The 27,804-nt window shown below is 41.8% G+C and overlaps 1 protein-coding gene across 1 annotated transcript in view; it reads left to right on the top strand.

Moving 5' to 3' along the window:
• The window catches only part of LOC124788728 (dipeptidase 1-like), a 304,298-nt gene extending 287,184 nt beyond the window's left edge, over positions 1-17,114 (top strand). The window contains exons 10-11 of the mRNA XM_047256010.1: positions 14,751-14,889; positions 16,918-17,114. Coding sequence (XP_047111966.1) covers positions 14,751-14,889; positions 16,918-17,043 — 265 coding nt within the window. The 3' untranslated portion in view covers positions 17,044-17,114. The remainder of the gene's footprint in view (positions 1-14,750; positions 14,890-16,917) is intronic.
• The last annotated feature ends 10,690 nt before the right edge of the window (positions 17,115-27,804 follow it).

Here is a 27,804-nt window from a genome sequence, read left to right as displayed (position 1 = left end):
ATGGTCACGAAGTAGATGAAGTTAAGGAATTCTGCTACTAGTCACCAAAATAACCAATATTTGACTTAGCAAGGAGAACAACAAAAGCAGATTGGCAGTGGCAAAAAGGGCATTCTAGGCCAAAGTAAATCTACTAGTATCAAACGTAGGCCTTACTTTGAGGGAGAAATTTCTGAGGTTGTACGCCTGGAGTTCGACATTGTATGGTAGTAAAACGTGCACTGTGGGACAACCGGAACAGAAGAGAATCTAAGCATTTGAGATGTGGTGCTACAGACGAAAGCTGAAAATTCTGCGAACTGATGAGGTAGGGTATGAGGCGATTCTGCCCAGAATCGGAGAGGAAAGGAATATGTGGATAACACTGACAAGAAGAAGGGACAGGAAGATAGGACATTTGTTGAGGCATGAGGGAAAGACGTCCATGGCACTAGAGGGAGCTGTATAGGGAAAAAACTGTAGGGAAAGACAGAGTCTCGAATACATCCAGCAAATAATTGAAGACGTAGGTTGCAAGTGCTACTCTGAGATGATTAGGTTGGCACAGGAGAAGAATTCGTGGCTGGTCGCATCAAACCATCCATAAGACTGATGACCCAAAAGAAAAAAAAATGAAGTTATCATGTGGCATTGATGGACGGGAGACCCATCCGGGGAAGGTCGGCCGCCGCGTTGCAACTTTTATTTCAGGTGACCGAATTGGGCGATGAGGTGAAAATGAGAACAACATCAGACCCAGTCCACGAGCGGAGAAAATTTTCAACCGAACCGATATCGAGCCCGGGGCCGCTGAATGGTAGGCAAACATTTTAGCACTCTGCTAAGCAGACGGGCTAGAGAACTGTCGAAGCAATCTAACACCTAGAAGTGCTAAAAAGGAGAAGGTAGAATTGGGCAGACCATACAGCAACAATGACAGAAAACAGACTATGTAAAATAGCATTTAGCGGAGCAATAGTTGGAAAGAGTTGAAGAGGAAGACCCAGAATCAGGTGGTGAGATAACATCCTGGAGGATGCATCTAGGACTAACATCAGCACTGGATGGACAGACAATGCAATCGACATAAAGAAAGGGGAGAGGCAAGTAGAGCAGGCGTATGGTCGATAAGGCCCTTGTCACATCGGAAGTAAGCAAATGACCACCTTGCAAAACACTGGTGTGCAAAACATGAGAACGAAATTAACTGTCTCATGATATGTCACTGCCAAGTAATACACGGTGTGTGCTCTGTAACGTGCTCACATGCTTGCCACAGGGTTAGTAAGAAGTTCTTGTGGTAGGACGTTCCGTTTCTTCAGCAGCGGGGTTCCATCTGCTGTATGGTTGTTGGTACACGAGCACGTGATGTAACACATTTATATGAATTACAGAATGGGGAAAAAAGGGAATGGATGGGTGGGAATTTTGGTCTTCCAGCCGCACAGGACATGTGCTAATGCAAAAACGAAAGTTGGAAAAGTTGTGCTGGCCCGGGACTCGAACACGGATTTGCCGCTTCTGATGAGCAGCTGCCTTAACCACTTCGGCCATCAGGAGACAATCCCTCAGTGACTGATATTTCCAACTTACCGCACGCTGCACTGCAGTGTTCCTCGTACATAACCCCCTACTCGCAAAATATTGATTCCCGTAGGAGCTCGGACGATGTTAGTGCAACTGCGATGATACAAAAGTCGAAGAGCAGATGCGCTTGTGCGAACTGTATATATTTCAATGTTGTCTTTTCTGTTGGACATGCGTCAGCGCGGATGCACTAATATCGTCCGAACTCCTATGGAAATCAATAATTTGCGAGTATGGGATTAATGGACGAGGGACGATGCAGTGCGGCGTGTCATACATTGAAAATTTAAGTTTATCGGTGACGTGTCGGCGTGATCTAAGGCAAGCGTCCATGAGGTGCGGTAAATCTGGGTTCGAGTCCCGGTCTGGCATACTTTTTTAACTTTCGCCACTCCATTACCACGGAGCTGAAAGTCACGATTTTCCACCCATTCCTTTCCTTTCTTTCCCCATTCTCTATCCAGCAGCCACGTCGTCACGAGTGATGTCCTGACGGACATGTGCGACAGAAGATACACCACTCAAATATACACAGTGCTGCGACACGTCTCCCCAACGCATCCCACAACTGCTCGATCGGATTTAAATCTGGGCTACAGGTAGGTCAGTCCATTCGCCAAATATCGTCTCCTTCGAAAAGCTTCTCCCACTGCCTCTTCGTTCTAGGCGCTACAGTTTGGAACCGCGCGACCGCTACGGTCGCAGGTTCGAATCCTGCCTCGGGCATGGATGTGTGTGATGTCCTTAGGTTAGTTAGGTTTAAGTAGTTCTAAGTTCTAGGGGACTGATGACCACAGCAGTTAAGTCCCATAGTGCTCAGAGCCATTTGAACCATTTGAACTGCCTCTTCGACGCTGTCGCGCTGACATTCATAAAACTGAATTTAAGGCCGAATACAGTCCTGAAAGGCGCAAATGGGGAAGAAGTACAGTGTCTCAATGACATCGACCGGCGAATGTGCCGTGTACAAAGATTTGGAGGTAAGTACGGCCCACCATAACGCCTGAACCACAAAAACTGCCAAGTTCGACAATGCTGGAAATATCCTCTCATATTGAAAGGTGGGAACACGTAATGCGTCCCGCAACACTGTCAAACATGGCCGTTATGGTGATCCAGGTATTATAATGTGGGGAAGCATAATGTTGCACCTCCCAATACTTCAGCACTGTACAGTCACCAGCCAACGTTATTTTGACACACCACTCCTTCTCGTTGTGCGTCTTTTCCGGAGTGCATTCGGTCCCTGTTTCAGTTTTATGAATGACAATGAGCGATTGAATTGAAAAGAGCAGACAAAAGAGCTCCTGGTATAGAGAATATTCTGTGAATGGACTGGCACTCTCCTTCCCCCTATATAAATACATCGAACAAGTATGGTATGCATTGGCCAGGCGTAAGGCAAGTCCACATGCACCAACGACCGTCCAGTAATTGGCAGCCGCAGTGGTGGAGAAATGGAGCATCATACCATAAAAGCTTGGTAAGACCAATCTTGGGGCCGGTGTGGGAGCACGATGCATCAGTGCATCTGTGGAGAACACTCACCCTATTAAGAATCATGTCCAGCCATTTGTACCGTCTAGGGGACCGTCATGTGTTGCGGAGACTTTAGAGTAATTACTGCCTTTGAATAAAGTGCCATATCTATTTATTTCATTGCGTATGTCTTTAAGTTACCTTCTATAGTATGCTGTAGCAGTTCTTATCGTATATAGTCCAAGTTTCCTAGATCTCTGTTACTTTGTTACATGGCAGTAACCAATTACGGAACGTTACCTTCATTCTTAAGTTTTTCGTACCAGTGTACAGATCATAGACATCTTGCAGTCTATGTATGAAGTGATACAATTCAGCTAGTGTCCAGAAGTAGTTCTTTTGACTGAAGAGACGTTACTGACGGCTATGAACTGGACTGGTACTATACCACATTGTGACACCGTACGTTAGTGAGTAAGCGCTTAGACTACAAATCCAAAAAAGACTGTGTTGCAAACTTTCTTTTACGCTAGGGTATTTTTTGACCCTTACCACCACTCCTCTAGAAATGACGTGTAGATGTGAAAAATGTCGAGTCCGACGGTTGTTCCGAATTCTGCTCGTATATGTATGTAACCATTGGCAGTGCGTAAATTTAGTAGAGCTCACGGTCATGCGCTTGCACTTGTAGATGCTTATGGCACAACTTTAGGCACAACAAGTCATTTCGACAGTATCAGACATTTAATGAGCAACTCCAGTAGTCGTCATGAGAAATTCGAACCGGTCAATGCACATTTGTTGCGACTTTAAAGCAAATAAATACTTACTCAAGCGTTGATCTGTTTTCTATACCATATCTACAAAGATTTGTAAATAAAAGTAGCAAGAGCCCAACATTATTGATTTAAAAGACGCATATTTGCAATTTCCGTTAGATAACGAGCCAAAACAGCTTTTGGTCTTAAATGTGCCATTCGACAGATTCCATTGCAACCGCTAACCGTCTGGGTTTGGTAGCATCCCAGCCGTGTTCCAGAAATACTTAGAGTAATTCATTCCTGAGCTCACTATTTACTTTGACGTTACCGTCATAACAGGAGCTGTAGACACGACACACGTGACGTACCATGAATTCCTTTCCAAAGGGATTTCGGAAATTGTCTAATGTTGCCAGTAAGAAAAGTGGAGAATTTTTCCCCGTAGCGTTAAATATCTGGGACACATTCTCGGCAGCAACAGTATCACATCGAAAACACAGTTATATCCCAAGGAGCTTAAATCGCTCAGCCACGATGGTTCCAACAGATGTATCACAGAATGCGAACGGGATGGCTCCGTCGTATAAGTGGTCTGACAAGCTCTAATGACAATGAGCCTGCGCTTCGTCATCTGTTAGTAAGAGAAATTTTCCCCCGATAGTGTCGACGAAGGAGGTTATTAGCTAAAACTCCTGGAGCTACCATTGGTGGACCAACGTCGTTGGTTTGAAAGGGTCTTTTCCGCAATTATGATCGAGAAGAGTTACTGGTTGAAATTCATCCTACTGCTACTGACGGGCCCACATCATTGTCTAGAAGCGAAAAGGGCAGAACATTAGAGGGGGAACATTTATCCATGATATTACTGTATTGTCTGCAGAATAGGTTTCCTGGCCGTATTCGCTTCGTTGATGATGGGAAGCCATGATGCCGGAAGCCTATAGCCGTCCTCTCTATTGAAGTTCTTTCCACTCTAATGAATGACGTTGGTCCACCAACGGTAGCCACAGGAGTTTTAGCTAATACCCCCTTCCTCGGCATTAGCTCGGGAAAACTTCTCTTACTATCCAGTGATTATGGCCCACCAATGTTAGTGCAAGACTTTTGCCCAACAATCGCACTTCTCCAGTACAAGCGCGGGGAAACTTCCCTTTAAAAGGAAAGGTGACACTGGTGGTTGAAATTTCTCAGTCTACAGTGTACTCCACAAGATCCTGAAGAAGATCATAGCAGAGGGGTCGAAATGTCGACTGCTTGAAGATATATGACCCAAAAGAATTTAACTTCATTAACGGCAAAAGCAAATAAAATTAATCCCAAACTGGTAACGAGAATTTAGTGATAGTTTACGGCCTGAAGAAGATGTAAGGGTATTTTTGTGGTATAAACTAGAAATATTATCCTACCACAAACCACTGATATCGCATCTTAGGACTCAGTCGATGCTTTTGCTGGAAGGACAGCACGGTGTCAGCAACAGTGGGCACTGTTTTTGAGTGGTTACAACTGCGAAATCAGCTTCCGCGCTCCCCCACCCCCACCCATCCAGCATGAGACTGCAAACGCTCTTTATCGCCTTTTCCGTGGTCCCGACATCGAGTATGATCACCAGAAAACGGACGAGTTCATGCTTACAGCTCGGCCCGCGACCCATTACTGCACAAAATTTTGTTGGCTGTGCAGTCAGACTATCCGAAACCTATACAAAACCAAGCAGACCTGGAATTTCGTAGCTATTTTACGATGCGGCACAACTTCAATGCAACAAACGGCGTCGTAACATTAACCTCAGCTAACTCTAAATGCCGATTCGTAAATCTGCCTCTGCTTCAGACACCCCCCTCCCCCACCCCATCCTCCAGCTACTTCATTCCTCGCTGTGGGGGATGTCGGGCATGAAGGACTTAGCTCGACGGAACATATATTGCCTCCATGGCAACATCCGGACTGCCAGTGAGAGAGAAACTATGCTGATTTCTCCTGAACATTTCACGCTCACTCTCACTACCTTTTTGTGACACGAATGCAGTCATCGACTACGCACGCTAACTCTCTGCAATATTCACAATCGAGGAAGCGCTCGACAAGCCGTGTCTGACAACAGTGCCCAGGTTTATTCATCACAATTCAAGGTCTTCTATCGCCGTAATGACGGTGAACACCTGACCACCGCCGGCCTTGTGGCCGAGCGGTTCTAGGCACTACAGTCTGGAACCGCGCGACCGCATCGGTCGCAGATTCGAATCCTGCCTCGGACATGGATGTGTGTGATGCTCTTTGGTTAGTTAGGTTTAAGTAGTTCTAAGCTCTAGGGGATTGATGACCTCAGAATTTAAGTCCCATAGTGCTCAGAGCCATTTGAACCATTTGAACCTGACCCGGACTTCTTTAACTAGCCGTCCAAATCAGGGACTGGGTGGATGGTCAGGGTATCCAAAGCACAAATGACGAAGACCTTGCTGACGCTGACGGCTGTGGAAGCCTTATACACCATTCTGGCCGTGTATAGCTGCACCCCTATCGATGGCATCAGTCTCGCCGAAACCTTGCTTGGGTGCAGTCACCGAAACCTGCTACACCTCTTGCATCCCAGACAACGTGCCCAGCCCATGTGCTGGTCTGGTGCGAGCATATTTGGTTGGCACCTGGGGAGGAGCAGTCCGATCCTGTCATATAGCTTCTCTCCAGGATCACACCATTATCAGTGATGGGAATGTGTCCTTCACGCTTTTGCCAGGACATTTCAAGGAGCTAAGCTATTAAATGTGGAGGACACTCTCTCCGGACATTGAACCCACTACATCTGCTACTTCATATGCAAAGTGCCCAAACAAAGGACATGTACTGGATGGGCGTCTGGGCGTGTACAGTTGACCGACGCCCACTGGTGAACGCAAGGAATAGTCGTATGTAATAGGCAGGTTGAGGAATTTCTAAAATCATTGAGATAAGTGGCAACCAAACGACTATTCATGTCGATGTGTCGAATCCAAGAGACTGGAGACATACCATCAAACTTTCAGAAAAATACGATCTGCACAATCCCAAAGATAACAAAGGCTGATGAGAGCGAGCATTATCGTGCGTTCAGCTTAACAGATCACATTTCCTTATCAAAAGTAATATACATAATAATGCCAAAGAAAACTGAGAAGATATCTGTCCATCCAGTGCTGATGTTCGTCCTAGCTGTGTCCTCCAGGATGTTATTTCACCACCTGATTCTGGATCTTCCTCTTCAACTCTTTCCAACTATTGTCCTGCTAAATTCTATTTTATATAATCTGTTTTCCGTCATTGTTGCTGTATGGTCTACACAATTCTACCTTCTCCCTTTTAGCAACCTTCTCCCTTTTAGCACTTCTAGAAGTTACGGTGTTTCGACAGCTCTCTAGCCCGCCTGCTTAGCTAAGTGCTAAAAAGGTTGCCTACCATTCAGCGGCCTCGGGCTCGATTTCCGGATGGGTTGGAGATTTTCTCCGCTCGTGGACTGGATGTTGCGTTTTTCTCATCTTCACCACATCGCTCATTGCTGTCACCTGAAATAAAACTTGCAACGCGAAGGCCGACCTTCTCCAGACTGGTCTCCCGTCCATCAATGCCACACGATAATTTCATTTTTTTTCTTTTGGGTCATCAGTCTTATGAATGGTTGGATGCGACCAGCCACAAATTCCTCTCCTGTGCCAACCTCATCACCTCAGAGGAGCACTTGCAACCTACGTGTTCAATTATTTGCTGGAGGTATTTCAGTCTCTGTCTTTCCCTACAGTTTTTATCCTCTACAGCTCCCTCTAGTGCCATGGACGTCTTTCCCTCATGCCTTAACAAATGTCCTATCATCCTGTCCCTTCTTCTTGTCAGTGTTATCCACATATTCCTTTGCTCTCCAATTCTGCGCAGAACCGCCTCATACCTTACCTTATCAGTTCACAGAACTATCAGCTTTCGCCTGTAGCACCACATCTCAAATGCTTCGATTCTCATCAGTTCCGGTTTTCCCACAGTCCACGTTTTACTACCATACAATTCTGAACTCCAGGCGTACATCCTCAGAAATTATTTCCTCAAATTAAGGCCTACGTTTGATACTAATAGACTCTCTTTGACCAAGAATGTCCTTTTTGCCAATGCTAGTCTGCTTTTGATGTCCTCCTTGCTAAGTGAGATATTAGTTATTTTGCTGACTAGTAGCAGAATTCCTTAACTTCATCTACTTCGTGACCATCAATCGTGATGTTAAGTTTATCGCTGTTCTTATTTCTGCTCCATCTCATTACTTTCGTCTTTCTTCCATTTATTCTCAGTCCATATTCTGTACTCATTAGATTGTTCATTCCATGCAGCAGATCATGTAATTCTTCTTCACTTTCGCTTAGTTCCATCATTGCTTCTTCGATGTGCAGATTGAACAGTAGGGGCAAAAGACTACATCCCTGTATTACATCCTTTCTTAATTCATGCACTCGTTCTTGGTCGTCCATTCTCATGATTCCCTCTTTGCTCTCGTACACGTTATATATTACCCTTCTCTCCCTAAAGCTTACCCTTATTTTTCTCACAATTACGAAATCTTGCACAATTTTACATTGTCGAACACTTTTTCCACGCACAAAAATTCTATGAACGTGTATTGATTTTTCTTTAGTCTTGCTTCAGAATTACCTCTCTCGTATCTTTACCTTTTCTGAAGCCAAGCTGATCGTCATCTAGCACATGCTCAGTTTTCTTTTCTGTTTTTTGTATATTTTACTTTTCAGCAACTTGAGCTGTTGAGCTGATTGTTTGATAATTCTTGCACTTGTCAGCTCTTGCAGCCTTCGGAATTACGTGGATGATATTTTTCCGAAAGTGAGATGGTAAGTCGCCAGACTCATACATTCAACACCAAGATGAATAATCCTTTTGCTGCCACTTCCCCCAATGATTTTCGAAATTCTGGTGGAATGATATCCATCACTTCTGCCTTATTTGATCTTAAGTCCTCCAAAGCTCTCTTAAATTCTGATTCTAATACTGGATCCCCTATCTCTTCTAAATCGACTCCTGTTTCATCTTCTATTTCATCGGACAAATTTTTCCCCCTCATAGAGGCTTCAAATGTACTCTTTCCTCCTATCCGCTCTCTCCTCTGCATTTAACAGCGGAATTCCCGTTGCACTCTTAATGTTATCACTCTTGCTTTTAATGTCACAGTGCGTTGTTTTGACTTTTATGCATGCTGAGTCAGTCCTTCCGACAATTATTTCTTTTTTCATTTCCTCATATTTTTCATGCAGCCATTTCGTCTTAGCTTCCCAGCACTTCCTATTTATTTCATACCTCAGCGACTTGTATTTCTGTATTCTTCAATTTCCCGGATTATTTTTGTACTTCCTCCTCTCATTGATCAACTGAAGTATTACTTTTGTTACCAATGGTTTCCTCGGAGTTACCTTCTTTGTACTTACGTTTTTCTTCCCAAATTCTGTAGCGCCCTTTTTAGAGACGACTGATAATGGAAAAAGGATTTAAGATAGATTCACAGAATTTGTTGACAGTTCGGTTGTGTAAAATGGTTCAAGATTATTCAATAGGAGTAAAATACAGTATCCACAAGGGACTGGAGGTAACAGTATGGCCGGCCGGCTTTGTCGTGCGGTTCTCGGCGCTAGAGTTTGGAGCTGAGCGACCGCTACGGTCGCAGGTTCGATTCCTGCCTCGGGCATGGATGTGTGTGGTGTCCTTAGGTTAGTTAGGTTTAATTAGTTCTAGGTTCTAGGCGACTGATGACCTCAGAAGTTAAGTCGCATATTGCTCAGAGCCATTTGAGCCATTTGTAACAGTATGAATGTAAGACCAAGAACAAAATGTAAAGATGAGAAATGGTGTAGGACATGGTTGGGTTGGGTTGTTTGGAGGAAGAGACGAAACAGCGAGGTCAAGGGTCTCATCGGATTGGGGAAGGACGGGAAAGTAAGTGGGTGTAGGACATGGATGTAGACTTTCGCCCCCAGTGTTCGCCTATTCGTCGAAGACGCAGTCATAGAAATAAAAGAAAGATCTGAGAGTGGGGTAACTATTCAGGGTGGAAGGATGTCAATAATAAGATTCACTGACAACACTGTTATCTTCAGTGAAAGTGAGGAAGAACTGATCTCTTGAAAGGAATGAACAGTCTTAAGACCACTTTGTTTGGACTGGGAGTAAACCAAAGAAAGGTGAAAGTAATAAGCATCAAAGTTGCAACCCGTAGTTTAAACAAAGCAAACGACTTCTGATATCATGGAAGCATAATAACAAATAGCGGATGAAACTAGGATATTAAAAACAGATTAACACCGGAAAATGGGACATATCTGACCATAAGAGGTCTTGTATCAAAGCAAGATTAGGTCGCTTCGTAACTTAGGAAGAGCAAACCTCGGCTGCTAGGACCAGCTTTGTAGCTTTCCGCGCTATTGAAAACACCGTCCACGTGGAATCTAGGCGGGAAAATGAGGCTGAGTTATAGCTGGTCGGCGTTCGCAAACTAGGGAACAGTGGCTTACCATTCTTTGATACACGCAACTTCCCTCGTATGATCAGACTATTTTACATAATGAGCGATGCAATTTTGAGATAAGGTGAAAGGATATCAACGTTAAGGTTCTCTGATGACATTGCTATCCTCAGTGAAAGTGAAGAAGATCTACTGGGTCTTCTGTGTGAAATAACGGTCTAATGAGTACAGGATATGGACTGAGAGTAAAGAAAGTAATGAGATGTAGCAGAAATGAGATCAGCGAGAAACTTGACATCATAATTCGATATCAGGAAATAGATAAAGTTAAGGAGTTTCGCCACCTAGGCATCAAAATAACCCAGAACGGAAGCGGCAAAGAGAACATAAAAAGCTAGCAAAAAGCGCATTCCTGGCAAAGAGGAGTCTACAAGTACCAATCACAGTTCGTAATTTGCCGAAGAAATTTCTGAGGATGTAGTTTGGAGCACAGCATTGTATGATGGTGACACATGGACTTCAGAAAAACCTGAACAGAAGATACACTCAAGAGCCAAAGAAATCGGCACACCTGTCTAATATTTTATAGAGCCCCCGCGAACACACAGAAGTGCCCCAACACGACGTGGCATGGACTCGACTATTGTCTGAAGTAGTGCCGGGGAAATTGATACCATGAATACTGCAGGCCTGTCCATAAATCGGTAAGATTACGAGGGGGTGGAGATCCCTTCTGAACAGAACGTTGCAAGACATTCCAGATATGGTCAATAATGCTAATGTCTGGGTAGATTTGTGGCCAGCGGAAGTGGTTAAACTCAGAAAAGTGTTCTTTGGGCCACACTAGCAATTCTGGACGTGTGGGGTGTCGCATTGTCCTGCAGGTTGCCCAAGTCCGTAGGAATGCACAATGGATATGAATGGATGCAGGTGATCAGGCACGATGCTTAACTGCGTGTCACCTGTCAGAGTCATATCTAGACGTATCAGGATCCTATATCACTACAGCTGCAAACGCCCTATATCATTAGAGCCTCCACCATTATTCCCCTGATAACATGAAGGGTCGTGGATTCATGAGATTGTATCCATAACGGTACACATCCATCCGCTCGATACAATTTGAAACGAGACCCGCTCGACCAGGCAACATGTTTCCAGTCATCAACAGTCCAATGTCGGTGTTGACGGGCTCAGGCGAGGTGCAAAGCTTTATGTGGGACTTCGGCTCCGACAGCCCATATGGTGATGTTTCGTTGAACGGTTCGCCTGCTGACACTTGTTGATGACCCAGCAGTAAAATTTGCCGAAGGGTTGCACTTCTATCGCGTTGAACGATTCTCTTCAGTCGTTGCTGCTCACTTTCTTGCAGGGTCTTTTTCCGGCAACAGATGTCGGAGATTTGATGTTTTAGCGGATTCCTGATATTCATGGTACACTCGTGAAATGGTCGTGCGGGAAAATCCCCACTTCATCGCTATCTCGAAGATGCTGTGTCCCATCGCTCCTGCACCGCCCATAACACCACGTTCAGACTCACTTAAATGTAGATAATCAGCCACTGTAGCAGCAGTAACCAATCTAACAACTTCACCAGACACTTTTGTTCTTATAAAGGCGTTACCGACCCCAGTGCCGTATTCTGCTTGTTTAAAAGTCTCTGTATTTTAATAAGCATGCCTATACCAGTTTCTTTGGTGTTTCAGTGGTGTAGAACTATTTGAGATGTAGCACTATAGAAGAATGTTGAAAATTAGGTGGAGTGATAACGTAAGAAATGAATAGGTTCTCCGCTGAATCGACGAAGAAAGGAGTATATGGAAAGGACTGACAAGAAGAAGGGACAGGATGATAGGACAGCTCATAACATATCAGGCAGTAACTTTCATGGTACTAGAGGGAACTGTAGAGGCTAAAAACTGTAGAGGAATACATCGAGCAAGTAGTTGAAGACATAGGTTGCAAGTGCTACTCTGAGATGAAAAATTTTTGCACAAGAAAGTAATTCGGGCGAGCTGCATCAAATCAGTCGAAAAATTGAAAAATACTACACACAGTGAAGCAAGAGGCTGCCTACAGCCTGAAATGTTTCAGTAAGGAATGAGGAGGTTCTCCACAGAACTGGTAAAGAAAGTGACATTGTAGAGGGTAAAAAGGGTAGGGGATGACAAAGAGTAGAATACACACAATAAATAATTGAGGACGCAGAGTGCAAGTGCTACTCAGAGACGAAGAGTTTGGGACAAGTGAGGAATCCTTGTTCCCCGAAGAAACCAGTCAAAAAACTGATAACCAGTGTTTAACGTAATGCATACACAGGGAATGAAGAATACTGCTTAGATTTGGTTTCGGTTATTTATATATATTCAGCAGATGCGGTGAAAAGCACTAACACTCTGAAGAGACTGTATCCATACATCTATGGTGCCGACACACGTACTAGAAGGGCATCAAAATTAATAGTGGAAACTGAGACGGATGTAACTATACGAAAACAGAAGCAAAAACGTTCCAACTAATATAGGTCTTCCAGGATACGTCTGAGAGGTAACTGTGAACGTGTGGTTACGAGCTGCCGGTGATTTTAGTGTAAAACACTGAATAATATGCTTTTCATTTCCCACGTACTAAGTTCAAGTTAACTGGTAATGCGCCTTCGGAAACCATGGATCAATGTACCGGTAAATTCAGCGAACTTTCCTACGATCCTCTGAAATGGAGTTCATAATCATCCCGTCCGCTCTTCGATGAACTGCAGTATTCGCTGTGCTGAGAATCTCTGGGGTCCTATATACAGGGTGTTACAAAAAGGTACGGCCAAACTTTCAGGAAACATTCCTCACACACAAATAAAGAAAAGATGTTATGTGGACATGTGTCCGGAAACGCTTAATTCCCATGTTAGAACTCATTTTAGTTTCTTCCACCTACGCTCAATGGAGCACGTTATCATGATTTCATACGGGATACTCTACCTGTGCTGCTAGAACAAGTGCCTTTACAAGTACGACACAACATGTGGTTCATGGACGATGGAGCCCCTGCACATTTCAGTCGAAGTGTTCGTACGCTTCTCAACAACAGATTCGGTGACCGATGGATTGGTAGAGGCGGACCAATTCCATGGCCTCCACGCTCTCCTGACCTCAACCCACTTGACTTTCATTTATGGGGACATTTGAAAGCTCTTGTCTACGCAACCCCGGTACCAAATGTAGAGACTCTTCGTGCTCGTATTGTGGACGGCTGTGATACAATACGCCATTCTCCAGGGCTGCATCAGCGCATCAGGGATTCCATTCGACGGAGCGTGGATGCATGTATCCTCGCTAACGGAGGACATTTTGAACATTTCCTGTAACAAAGTGTTTGAAGTCACGCTGGTACGTTCTGTTGCTGTGTGTTGCCATTCCATGATTAATGTGATTTGAAGAGAAGTAATAAAATGAGCTCTAACATGGAAAATAAGCGTTTCCGGACACATGTCCACATAACATATTTTCTTTCTTTGTGTGTGAGGAATGTTTCCTGAAAGTTTGGCCGTACCTTTTTGTAACACCCTGTATATCTGTACTCGAAGTTCTTGAATCACCAAAGCAAATGAAATTCGCTGTCTAAGAAACTGCATGCAGGTGAAAATAAAAATTACGACAGCAGTTAAATGTCACATCAGCGGCTATCAACAATAAAAGCACCGAGTAAGAAGATGCAAGAAATAAGACAAGGGACACGAATTCGGGAGGATATAGGTTCAGTTCCCAGTTAGGTTATTCAGATTTACGTTTCCCGTGGCTTTTCTACTTCGCTAAAGCCTAATGTCATGGGGAGGGTCCCTTTGAAAAGGACACGCTCGAGATCTTTACCATCTGTACCCATCTATCTCCTAACTGAGTTTGCGCTCGATTCTAATACATCATCGTAGGCGAGATGTTAAACCTTAATATTTCTTCCTTTAACATTAAACGACAACAGAAATCGCAACATTCGATTAATCACTATTAATTGAAGAATTTAAAAATTAAACTACATCAATTGTCTTCTCCCTGCGAGCACAGTGTTATTCATCTGTGCAATTTTATGCAGAAACGAATAATTATTTGCAGGGTTCAAAAAGACATTGCTTATGTTAATATCTACTGCAAGAAGTTATTGGATCGTTTACGTACTGATTTCGGTAGTGTTGACGTAATTGGCTTCTTTATCACATTATGCACTGTTTCATACCAAATGATTTTCGCAGTTGAGTTTTGCAGTCTGTATTAGCAACAAACTTTCTCCCTACCACTATGTATTAAGTTATATGGAGCTACTGACTTCTTAAAACTTCACTTGGCGTATAAAGGACATGTATTTCAGGTGAAAATACAAGCCGCCGTACTCGCAGGTCTCGTTGAGTGCTAAAAGCAAGCGAGAATGGCGGACACAAGGTTTGCTGAATAATTCAGGAGCATTTGCTGCTGCAGGACTCCGCGCGGCCTAGAGGATGTGTCCATGTATCCTGAGCTGTTTACCGAGTTGCTACGGCGGGGCGACTGGACCCCGGACGATCTGAAGAAGGTCGCAGGACTGAACCTGCTGAGAGTATTCCGCGCCGTTGAAAAGGTAAGGTTACACTACATTCCATGTTTGTGTGATTTGTCATTTGTTTTCTTCTTCAGTGGCTCCACAAGCATCAAATAACAGGTTAAATGAAGACATATTTTCGCTCAGGCTGTAATTTTATCTATTTCTCATATGTGCTGTGGACCGGTTTCAACCTGATAGTCACTATCAATAACGTGCATGTGAATGTGAATGGTCTACGAACAGTACACACATGGCAGCTTACATGCAGGTGCTAGATAATGGCCATGAGATTGAAACAGGCCAATAGCAAATAAAAGTGCAACACAAAATTATAACCTCTGCGGAAACATAATTTCACCATTTTTAACTCAACCAAAACAAGCACACGAACAAAATATTACTCATGCCCAGGAATCATCAACGAGATATTGCAAAACACAGAATCTCCAGTACAGAAATGACCTCAATTCGGCGAGGAAGAAAGTCTCTTTCTTCTGAAAGCTTTATCTATCCAAAGCTATTCGTTGACAGATGCCATAAATCAGACAAATTACGAGAATATTCATCGCTTCGTTTAATCCACTGTTCCAAATAGCCATGGATATTTGCTGGCTTATTTAGCTCGAGGAGAATCAGTGGGCAAGTAAAGGTTGGATAGTATTGTTCTAACCAGGGAAATTCTGCCGCAGGTGATACCCACGTCCTCGGATGTTGACACAGCGACATCGTCGGTTAAAACTGCATCAGGACTCGTTCACCAAGATTGGACCCTGAGTCAATAGAAATAAATCGCCCGATCGGACGACTCACGTTTCTTGTGGCACTAAGTCGAAGATTTCGTCTAGATAGGCCGTCATCCGGGCGGCCGGCTGCTCAAAACTTGTACCCACCACTGACGAAGGACGGTAGGTACAGCCATAAGGTAGTGGGGACCATCACATGGGCTCCATTTTTGAATTGGGCTGGTAATCATAGGCATCATGACAGCCGCGGACTGCGTGAAAGTTATTGTGGACCTCTCGCATCGCTTCATGTTAGAGGGCATTTCCATCAGGATAATTGCCCTTGCATAAGTCAGAATCGTGCTATAATGGTTGGAGGTGAATGGAGGTTAACTTGCTTTGATGTCAGCTAATTCGCCTCATGTGAACCCGATGGAACACATGTTGGACACTGTTCGACGCCAGATCCGCATCCACAAACCACCACCTGTAATTTGTGATAATTACGTGAACTGTACGAAGTCATTTGGTGCTAGATACCTGCATAAATTCTTTAGACACTATGGGTTTAAACACCTGCATGGTCCTTTGGTGCCTTCTGCACCCTGAACCGCTTGAAATGAGCTCAAATCATGACTCCTCGGACCACACTACGGTCCTCCACTGAGATGCTGTCCAATTTCAGTACTGTTTAGTCGATTTAAGACGTACAGCTTTACACACGGCTGTAAGCACTTGCCATATGAGAGGTACAAGACTGCAAATATCCACTGTATATATTTCACTCCACTCGGAAACTGATAAGGACTTGCATTAATAGATGAGTGTCATTGACAAGACGTAGCATTCTTCATCGGTCTCAGATGAGTTGCATTTTTATACGATCGATGTTTTTATGCAATGACACACAGCTTCGAGTGGTACGCCTTTCCTAGTACACACTTTGGACACCCTGCGTTGATATACCAACACATCGCGCAATTTCATTCACGTTATGGTCATAGGCACGTCCAAACATGACAGCTCATTTGTGTGATTCAGCCACGTTTACATCTCGACTCATATTATGCTCTGACATACAACCGACAGAAACATATACATTACTTCACCGTCATCACCCACGTCAGCAGTATAGGATTAGATGACACCTTATGATCAGTAGTACACCATACATAGCGCCCCAAAGTGACCAAGAAACTCTTTTAAGGGTTTATCTGGTTAGGACAGAACTCACCCTTTTTCGGTAATAAGAAATGTTACATTAATATTTTACAGGTACAGTGACGATGCAGTTCTTCGAGGGAGCAGATTGAACTACGCAGCCCCGGTGTGTGTGTTGCAGGTGCGGGATGAGATGCGAGCGGCTGGGGTGGTGGCGGGGGATGACATGGTGCCCGGCCCCGGCGTGGTGGCCACCTCGCCCTGCACCTTCGACATCTCCAGGGCCGAGCGCCAGATGGAGCTATGACGTCTCCCTTCTGGTGTACTCGTGACTTTGTCGGACATTCCTGACGGGTTTTAAGATGCTCGATCATTGATACCGTCATTTATTTGCTCTTCAACGTTGTATCAATAAATAATATCTTTCATTAAAGATTTTGTATCCTCAAAGATATCCTTTGTCACTTCCCAGTCACAGCATTAGCCGAAATTCTTATGTTTCGTATTTTCAACTGCGAGGTGTTACTTATACACATACAGTGACCACCTGACTATTCTTCGCCAAAATACTGTGCTCCGTTGGATATAGCTGTGTATGGGCGCGAAAGATGGTCAGTTTGGACGATAGAAGTGAAACGATGAAAAGTTTTTGAAAATAATGTACAGTGTACTGCTTCGATGAATAATTGCACCATTCATAAGCCGCTGAGTGGGGCGCTTCATAGTTGCACGCCGCACCAAGCCCGAAATCGCGAGCCGACACTACGCTCTTTCATTTGAAACTAAAAATTACTGAAACCAGCTACATATATTACTATTTTTACTAGACGTTTCGGAGGATTATATCGCCATCATCACGTGGATCACTGTTAATAAACAATCCATGCGTGTAATGTAATAGATTGGTGCATAAGTTCGTAAAGATTTTGTTTTGCATATCGGCATTCCGATAGCTATGTGTTTATTTATTTCATGTCATTTTTTATTTCTAGTTTGCTACGTTATTACGAATTGTCATTCTGCTAAACGGAGATAGTGAGAGGAATTGTGGATTCTTGAAAATGGAGTACCAAGTGGAGAAATCGGAACATTTTCAATATATTCTTTTCAATATATTCTTTTGTCTGTGTGGACAGCAGCCGAGGCAGGCAGAAACATTTGCGTCGTGTTTGGGGATAGCGCTAATGGATAGAACACAGCAAGAAAATGGTTTTCTCGTTTTAAGGAGAGTTTTATTGACTCTCAACGTTCATAAAGACCATATGGGCTTGAAGAAGATCCTCAATGATCCACGTCACTGTGCTCGACAACAGGCAAATGTGATGAACTGTGAACATTCCAACACCGCGAGACGTTTCCCATGCAACGGGGAAGGTTTAGAAATGGTATGTATGGGCACCACACACCCTCAGCCAAAATCACATAATTCAGTTGCTGACCACATGTGCATTTTTGCTTGCTAGCCATCAATTGGCTCTTGATCAACACCGACCATTCATATCCTGCATCGTTATTGCCCACAAGAAATGAAGTCTTTATACTAACATAAGGAAAAGAAACGAATGGTTGAGCCCAAACAAAGCAGCAACTTCCTGTACAAAGACCTGTGCATAGCCGCAAATGATAATGTTACGCTACTGATGGTACAGCGACGGTGTGTTGTACAACGAGGTGTAACCATCACTGCTGACATGTATTGTCAACGACGGAGACGTCTTGCAGATGCAGTCCAATAACAACGACCAGGAAGACTGTGTGAAGTGATGCTCCTCCACGATAACGACCCCCTGCATAATGGGCGCCTGCATTCTGCTAGACTGATAAAAAAATCTATAGATTAGTTGAATTGGGAAGTCAACCCATAACCACGTTACTGACCTGTTCTTGTGCTGTCACATTTTCACCTTTCCGGCTTTGTATCGAAAACCCTTCAAGGAACTTCCTTTCCGGATGAAAATGTGCGCTTCTCCATACTCTTCTTCGGCCTGAAATTTCATTGACTGGTGTAGTCCGGTCTTCAGTGACGAGTCACATTCCGAAATGAGTCTCGATGACCAGCGACGACGTGTCTGAAGACACCCCGAGTAGCAGTGGGATACCAACATGACAGTCGCCCAGGAAGCAAGAGTCATGGTTGAGGTGATGTTTCTTTATTTATTTTTATTGCAGAACCCCTTTGATTGTCATCCGCGGCACCCGTAGAGTATAGTAGTACGTCGACGATATTCTACGCGCAGGTTTGTTACCCTTCATGGCAAGCCATGCTTAGTTTACATTTCAGCAAGACAATTTCCAGTCACACATGGCGTGAGTATCTACTGCTTGTCTTTGTGCTTGCCAGTCACTACTTTGTTCAGCCAGGTCGCCGCACCACCTCTCGCCTGAGATTGTTTGGAGCATGATGGGCAGGGCTCTCCCACCAATTCCGGATTTTGACGATCTAACGCGCCAGTTGGACAAAATTTGGCACGATATCCCTCAGGACTGCATCCAAAAACTCTGATGTTCAGTACCAAACCGAATAACTGCATGTACAAGGTTCAGAGGCGCACCAACTCCTTACTGACTTGCTCCATCTGTGAAGTTCTTTCTCCTGAATAAATGAAATGGTACTTATTTGTTTGTCTGTACATGTACATCACATCTCCAGATTCCGGTCACATTCGGTTAATTCCTTCGTGGTTCGTCGCTTTTTATTATCTTGTAGTATAAATCTTAATACATTTCAGTGATCGGAAGCAACATTGTCGATGGTATTTACATTTTGTCACTGCTCACATGTGCAATGAAAACATTCAAACTAACTTGGAGGTCTGTTCTAACACAGCCTTTTGTTTTTGATGTTACTGAGCAACAGTGGTACAATAATTTTTACGTGAACACACTAACATTTGACTCTATTTTTATTTATGTAATTACGACCCATGTTTCGGCCTGTTACACCATTTTCAAGTGATTGCTAAAGGCAAAAAAATGCATACAGTAAGACCACGTAAAATTTCAAAAGACGTAAAATGTCTTAAACAATGAATCTAAAGTAGTGTATCATTAGAAAATATGTACTTACATTTTACGTCATTAACATATATTACAGGACAAAAAGCTCAAAATTGACCATAAATTAAGAAAAATATTCCCCGCCCAGAAATTCCAGATGGAAAATCATCATCTTGTAAGAAGACCAGTAAATAATAATGGGAGCATCTACTTTGGTATATATATCGTGTGACTAGGGTCTTCCGTCGGGTAGACCGTTCACCGGGTGCAAGTCTTTCGATTTGACTCCACTTTGGCGACTTGCGCGTCGACGGGGATGAAATGATGATGACTGGGACAACACAACACCCAGTACCTGAACGGAGAAAATCTCCGACCCAGCCGGGAATCGAACCCGGGCCTTTAAGATTGACATTCTGTCGTCCTGACCATTAGCTACGGGGGCGGACGTATAAAAGAACACATTATGAGCGGCACTTACTACGAGTATATTCTTTTGTGATTAGCTGTGTTTCAATTTTATTTCGTTTTGTTCCTTGATGTCCTGCTTGAGCTTTATGTCCTGCAATATACGTTAATGACATAAAGTGTAAGTACATATTTCGTAATTATGCACTGATTTACATTCAATGTTTAAGACATTTTACATCTTTTGAAAGTCTACGTGGCCTTACTGTAGACAATTTTTGATTTTAGCAATCACTTGAAAATAGCATAAAAGGCCGAAACCTGGGTCGTAGTTAAATAAACAAAAGTACATTCAAATGGCGGTGTGTTCGTTTAAAAAACAGCCATTCTTCTTCTGTTACTTGCAACGGCAAAGGATACGCAAAATACAGTACATCCTAACTTTAATAATCTACATAAACCCACTTAATGAAAGAAGTGTAATCGTCGAAACATCTAGTGCAAAAAATAATAAAATTGAGTGGTTACGGTAGTTTGTAGTTTGAATTCATATACGCGACGATAATGGGCAAGCCCAGCTTAAAATGTAGGCTGTCATTCCACTCGTTGCTAAAAGAACTCTCAACTTTTACACTGGCCGCTGCTCGAGCAGCACAGAGGATACTATAGGGTTATTCGGACAATGACTCGGTAAGGCGGTGACAGTATCGGGAAAGGACCATTCTAGGACTCGCAGAGAATCAGCTAACTGTAGACGTAGTGGTACCAGTACAGGATGCGTTACATCATTCAGACGGAGAAACTGGAAGAAAGCGTCGAGCACCAGCAACCAAATGGTCACTTCAGAAAATTTTTACGGCTGTCGGCTGAGCAACTACAACTGGTAAGTAAGACTGTAACAGCTGTCATCTCGGAGGCTCTACGAATTCGCCCTTTTAGAATTTATATAACATTAGATTATATGTTACTGCCTGTTAGAACCTCTATAGTGAGTCAGTAACTTCTGACACTTGTTCCCAAATATGGCTACTGAATCCATGCTAGATACCCACTCATTTTCAGGTCGTGTCACACTATATATGAGTTGTCCTTTCAGTTCGTATTTCTTTCTTGCTTTTCTGTTTGTCTGGTTCTGTGACACAATGTGAATGATAAACTTTATTTTCTGGTACGAGGAACCACATAATACACAACAATATAAGGGATATTGTCTAATTGCAGACAGGATATGCCATCGCAGTGTAGGATACTGTAACAATTAAACTCAGTGCCAATTCTGTGACTGTTAACTCACAAGCTGCAAGTACTTTTAACGGTCACTTTCTAAATGTAACAGGAAAAATAGGATTAAATGGTTCAGTTAAAAAAGCAAGAGATTATATTAAAAATCTCATGTCACAAAACTTTAAGCAACTAGCGGTAGCACCAGCATCTCTCATTGAAATAATTAAAATTAGAAAAATTCTTGGAAAGAAAAGCTCTTGTGGTGTTGATGGAATTTCAAACCGAATTCTCAAAAATTTGTTCCAATTATGTAAGTAATGTCTTAACGATATATATGCAATGATTCACTGGCACAGGGTATTCTACGAGATGGGTTACAATACGCAATTCTTAAATCAATTCGTAAGAAGAGTCACCAGATAGACTTAAAGTTATCGTCCAATTTCGTTACTGACGTCTTTCTTCAAAATGCTGAACTAGTAATTTACTCAAGAGTAGCCTCACACTTAAGTCGAAACAATTTATTTAGCACATCGAGTTTGGATTCCAAATTAGCGGCTCGACTGAGAATGCTATTTATACATTCACTCTTCAAATAGTAGAAACCTTAAATAAGAAAATATCACAATTTGGTATTCTTTGCGAGTGTTCCAAAACATGTAAATCTATCTGAGTCTCTTAGAAAAACTCAAATTTTATGGGACTGAAGGGTTTACAAACAGCTGGTTTGTATTTCAACAAACAGTTTGAAAATGTTGTCCTGAATCATTCAAACAGTCTCAGAAGGGTAGAAAATTTGATTGCCTGGGGAGAGAGGCTCACAGGGCTCAGTTTTTGGTCCACTTCTATTTCTTATACAGTGTATGTGAAATATAAACATTCAACAAGCAGAATTGGTACCTTTTGCAGGCTGTACTAGCCTTAAAACAAAATCCATTAGAGATAAAACAATAGAAGAGATGAAAAATGATACTTTTTAAAGAAAATGGGCTCACCCTAAAATTTTGAAAAAACTCACCATATTCAGTCTGGTACAACAAACAGGGCCATACCAACAACTGATGTAATGCATGAGCGGGAGCCAGTAAACAGACTAGAATTCTCCAAATTCTTAGGTGTACATACTGATGAAAACTTGAAATGGAAGAGGCATGTCACTGAACATCTTGAACACTTAAGTTCAGCTACTTTTGCTCTTCATATAGTTGCTAATCTTGGAAACGTATCAATCTCCTGATATATTTTCCACATTTACAGTCAATAATGCCTTATGGAATAATTTTCTAGGGTAACTCATCATTTAGAAAGGCACTATTGATTACACAAAAGCGGGCACTGAGAATAATATATGGTGCTCAACCACAGACATCACGTAGTTACCTCTTAAAGGGTCTAGGGATTTTAACTGCGATTTAAAAATACACATATCCGCTAACAAAATTCATTATAAGTAAACCATCACAATTTGAGATGTCAGTGATGTCCATACCCACAACAGTAGAGTGAAAAATATCCTTCATTACCGATTATTAACGCTTTCAGTGCCTCAGAAAGGAGTTTACTACACAGCAACAAAAAAACTTCTGTGATTTGCCCAGTATCATAAAATGTATGACAGGTAGCAAAGCAGGTTGTAAATCTAACTTCAAACCATTTCTCATGGAAAACTCCTTCTATTTCATCTGACGAATTTCTACTTAAAGACTGATAAGTAATAAAAGAAATAAATAATTAAAATACAATAAAAGAAACGAAAAATAAAATTAATATTTTTAAATGTATTTGCGCGGATAGAAGTAACAGAATGTTTTCATTATGTTAACACTAATCGTTTACACATATCCAGTAACCAGACTCGCTAAACATCATTTCGCATTTCGATAGAAGAAACGTTCAAATGATATGTTGAATAGGTTACGAACTTACACAGAATCTTGATTAAAATTTTAAAAATAAAACATTTCATATATGAAGTTAACCAAGGAAACAAAAGTTTCTTTTTATGTACCTGTCGTTCTCTGTTCTAACGAGTAGAGTGGGCTGTTTGAGATCTGACCCATTATTGAATCCCGAATTTCCAGTCATGCTAGCAGTGGATCAGAGGCACTCAAATTGAGAATACGTGGGGTTAACAGTTTCAGTGTTTCCTCCCGACCAAGGGAAACCTCACGTGAACCTTGGTAGCAAATCATTGATTGGAACGATAATACCATGTTTCTGGGGTAATATTGACCACTGTCCCAGTATTACATTAATATATATATATATATATATATATATATATATATATATATATATATATATATATATATAATGTGTGTCTGTGTGTGTCTAATGCTACAAATAGTAATATGAGTACATCACTGCGAGACTAAACATACTGCAAGTCATTTCTGTACAGAGGAAAATAAACGAATTGAAATTTTCAACTTAATTTGAAAATATAGTGTTCATCACTCAAACTTTTTGGTTCTACTCGGAGCATGTTTTATATTGTATCTGTATAATAGTGCATATACTTTCTTACATTGGTTAAGAAAGCCTTGTCCCAGTGCAAATAATCTATTTTATGGAGGTTTTGCCCCATAGCTCCCATTAATTTGAAAAATGTCATACTACCTCCTTTAGCTGCAAATAATCTTTCTCTCCTAAATTCTACATGTACGTTTCAGGTGACTTTGAATGAATTCATACTGTAAAACGCAAATCTCTCGAGGGTAAATCCAGTAGAGCAAAAATTCAGAGACGCTTTAACAGCCAAGTTTTAGAACTGAAAGCGCAGATGGTAATGGTATCCCATGTCGATGTTAATAATATATTTTACAAATGCCCAGAGATATACCAAAATAAAACACCACAGTTTTTTCTTTAGTATGAGTAACATAGGTTATTAGCATAACGAAGTTTCTGACGAATTCTAAACGTATTTTTCTATGAAAGCTTTTCATCTGTATTCAGTCCTAAGAATTTAAAATTTTCCGACTTCTATTATTATTTTACCGAGTTATAAAATAAAAATTTGCTTTTTGGGAGTTCCGAGATACAGTCTACAAGCACTGTGTTCGTTTGGATTTAAGCGATGTTTTTTGTAATTCACACTATGCTGTTCAGCAAATAATTTACGTTACAGCTATATCCTCAAATGTAAAATTCTTGCATCATCTGTCATGTTTAGTGGTATAATTTTTATCTTTCATGTACCCCAACAAAAGCAGCGCGCCTAAGAAACAAAAGTGCAGCACCACCTCCAACGTCTCGGCTCGCTTTCAGCAGCCACAGAGTCATATCTGTTCCCTGTTATTTTGACTCTGAAGTGTAACCTTCTGCTTTCGTTTTGAAATAAACCATTTGTTCCTAAATCCTTAAAGTTTCGGCTTATAAAAAGCATTGCTGGATGGACGACAGCAACCCCATTTGGCCGATCATTTGATATATCTACTGCCTTAGCTTATCTTCAAGTCCTGTTTAGAACAAGTCTCCAACTTCAGTTCTCTAGCATGTAATATTAGAATTAACGATGGAAAAAACACTGGGAAGAAGATTAATAAATATCAAGGTGTCTACTGAACAATGGAAATAACTTCAGGAAGAAAAACGAGAAAAAAACACAAAAGAAACACCAGAAAGTGATACCTCCACCATTTCTTGTACGTGATTACGAATCATGGACAACAAGAAAAAAAAGAGAATCCCGTATACAAGTAGTAGAGTTGAAATTACGAGATAAGTAAGGGGCTGTAATAAAATGAATAAAATAAGGAATGAAACAATAAGACGACATTTAAAAATCTCTTCAGTTAATGAAAAGATAGCATAAAATGATACCTACAACGATAGAAGACAGATTGCCGTAAGAGGTAAAGAGTTGTAGACTTTCTGGAAAGAGAGAACTAGGAAGACATTGTAAGAGTTGGATGAATGACAGAGATCGGAAAAGGAGACTGTTACACGTAAACCTTGGAAGATGATGATGATGATGATGATGATGCATGTCACTCATGCGAAACAACAATTAGTGTTTGCTGATGACCATCTTTTTCTGAACCACGACAGTAAAATATGTCTACTGAAACGAGTTAGTATTCTCTTATATGAGTCATCTCAAAGATATAATAAGTCTCGAGCTAGGAAATTGCCATATATTTGTCCACACTTTACCTTTCGACCCTTTTGTAAAAGAGTTTCGCTGAAGAATATTCTATGCGTAGACTGGCTGCACCTGTAATACCAATTGCAGGATAAGTAGAACACTCATGTTTTCATGCAGTCAAATTCATAAACCTACAAAAATTTGGAAGTTTCTCGTGGCGACCTAGTTGGTATATTGCCTGATAGCTTCTGTCTCGTGATCTTCCATTGTCGTTTGTTTAACGATGTTTCGTTAGTCAAAAATCTTTAAATAAACATCAGTCGAAGATACTGAGACAAAAGCCAAAAGGCCATACTTCGTAGCAGTATACGGTATTCATCATGACCATCATCCTTCAGTGATTTATTGAGTGACTCAGCTCTCCCTATGCTTATTTCCTGTAGATACAGGTGACAATTGCCTCTGAGCACCAACTTTTTAAAAACCTTAAGTAGTTGACTACAAGAATAATTTTTTATTAGCTTGTCATCTATTGACAGGAAGTAGTTAAATATTTTTCCGCTTCTTCAGCACGTGTCCGAATATTTTATTTATGATTTGGATTATCATCCTAACGCTCTTGATATTACGTATTGTTTCTGTAGATATTTCGGAAGATTGCTGTAATGTCTGAAGTTATGTGACCGAGATGTGACTAGTTTGCGCATTATGGTACATCTCTTGTGCCTTCCTATTTGATACTCAAATTCCATTAATTATCGATGTGGTAGCTCTTCATTTTCTGACGAAATTTCTGCGTATAAAAGAGCTATCAAAGAAATTAATGTAGTCCTACAGAAATGTATTCTATTGATTATCAATTTATGCAATTTATGAGCTTCTTACCAAGTAAACATTTAGTGATTGGAATTCAATGTCTGCCTTGGAAACTGACGGTCCAGTCTTTGGTTTGCTGTCTTGGTGTATGACTCTGCCTTGATGTTGTAAGTGACAGTGTCTCCACATTTTGAACTTTTCGTTTAGTGTGCTCCTTAACCCATTGAAATAGCTAAAATGTTATAGATAACTGTGCTACTGCGTCTGAGCGTATGGCACGACCCATTAGGTCTGTTCCCTGTGGAAAGTCAACGATAAGTTGGTACTGAAGTTCCCACAGAAAATAGGCTTTGTATCTCCACAAAGGACGAAACTTAGCACAATGTCAATACAAGAGAGGGAAAGGAAATCCTGTAGTGTTAGATGAACGATCTGTAGAGGAATGTAATTAGAATTTTTCTTGAATATTTCCAAAATTTCTTAATAGCCCTAAAATTACACTGATGAATAACGCTGTTTTGTTGCAATTCGAATGCCATTCCTTGCTACGTCGAAAAGGAAATCAATTTTAGGCTCCCGGGCTAGTTTTTCTTGTGGCACGCTATAATATCGTTGAATCTGGCTTAAAATTGGAGCAGATTTAATTGTTGGGAAACAGTGGGAAATAAACTCGAAAATCACGAAACAGAAAATTAAGCCTCTTGTACAGTGCTACGGAATTTATTTCTGGTGTAAGGTTGGCGAAGAGGAGAAGAACCAGCCCAATTACATATGCTGTTCCTCATTTACTACACTCCTGACAGGCTGATTAAAAGATCACATCTATGTCCTTTGCTGTTGCCATTATTTGGAGGGAACCAACGGACCATACAACCAGCAGCTCGTCATTCTTGTCTGAGAAAAATTCATGGAATCACCTCGAAAACAAGGATAAACGTGCAATGTCCTCATTTCCCAACTACTATAAGATCTTTATGTCACAGAGAAGATAACAAAGGAGATATACATACCGATCCAACATTTAATGTGAATCAATGAGTGTGCATAGGACATGTTCATCCGATATTTATTTCGTCGTAAAATACGCCTGGAGAAATTGAAGAATCACTACACTAGCCTTACTTCTGAGAAAATCAATTATTTTTTTATATCTCCGAAACTATTTAGTTTAAATGGCTTCTGAGGTCATCAGTCCCCTAGAACTTTGAACTACTTAAACCTAACTAACCTAAGGACATCACACACATCCATGCCCGAGGCAGGATTTGAACCTGCGACCGATGCGGTTGCGCGGTTCCAGACTGTTGTGCCTAGAACCGCTCGGCCACACCGGCCGGCAGTGGTCAGGTGTTCACCGCCACTACGGCGATAGAAGACCTTGATTTGTGATGAAGAAACCTGGTCACTGTTGTCAGACACGGCATGTCGAGCGCTTCCTCGCTTGTGGATATCGTAGATAGTTAGCCATGGACGTGTTTCTCTCATGTCTTAACAAATGTCCTATCATCCTGTCCCTTCTTCTTGTCAGTGTTA

This window comes from Schistocerca piceifrons, chromosome 3 (genome assembly GCF_021461385.2).
Source record: "Schistocerca piceifrons isolate TAMUIC-IGC-003096 chromosome 3, iqSchPice1.1, whole genome shotgun sequence".
Lineage (NCBI taxonomy): Eukaryota > Metazoa > Arthropoda > Insecta > Orthoptera > Acrididae > Schistocerca > Schistocerca piceifrons.
Note: the sequence above shows the minus strand (reverse complement) of the source record. Positions and strands in the feature narration are given on the sequence as shown.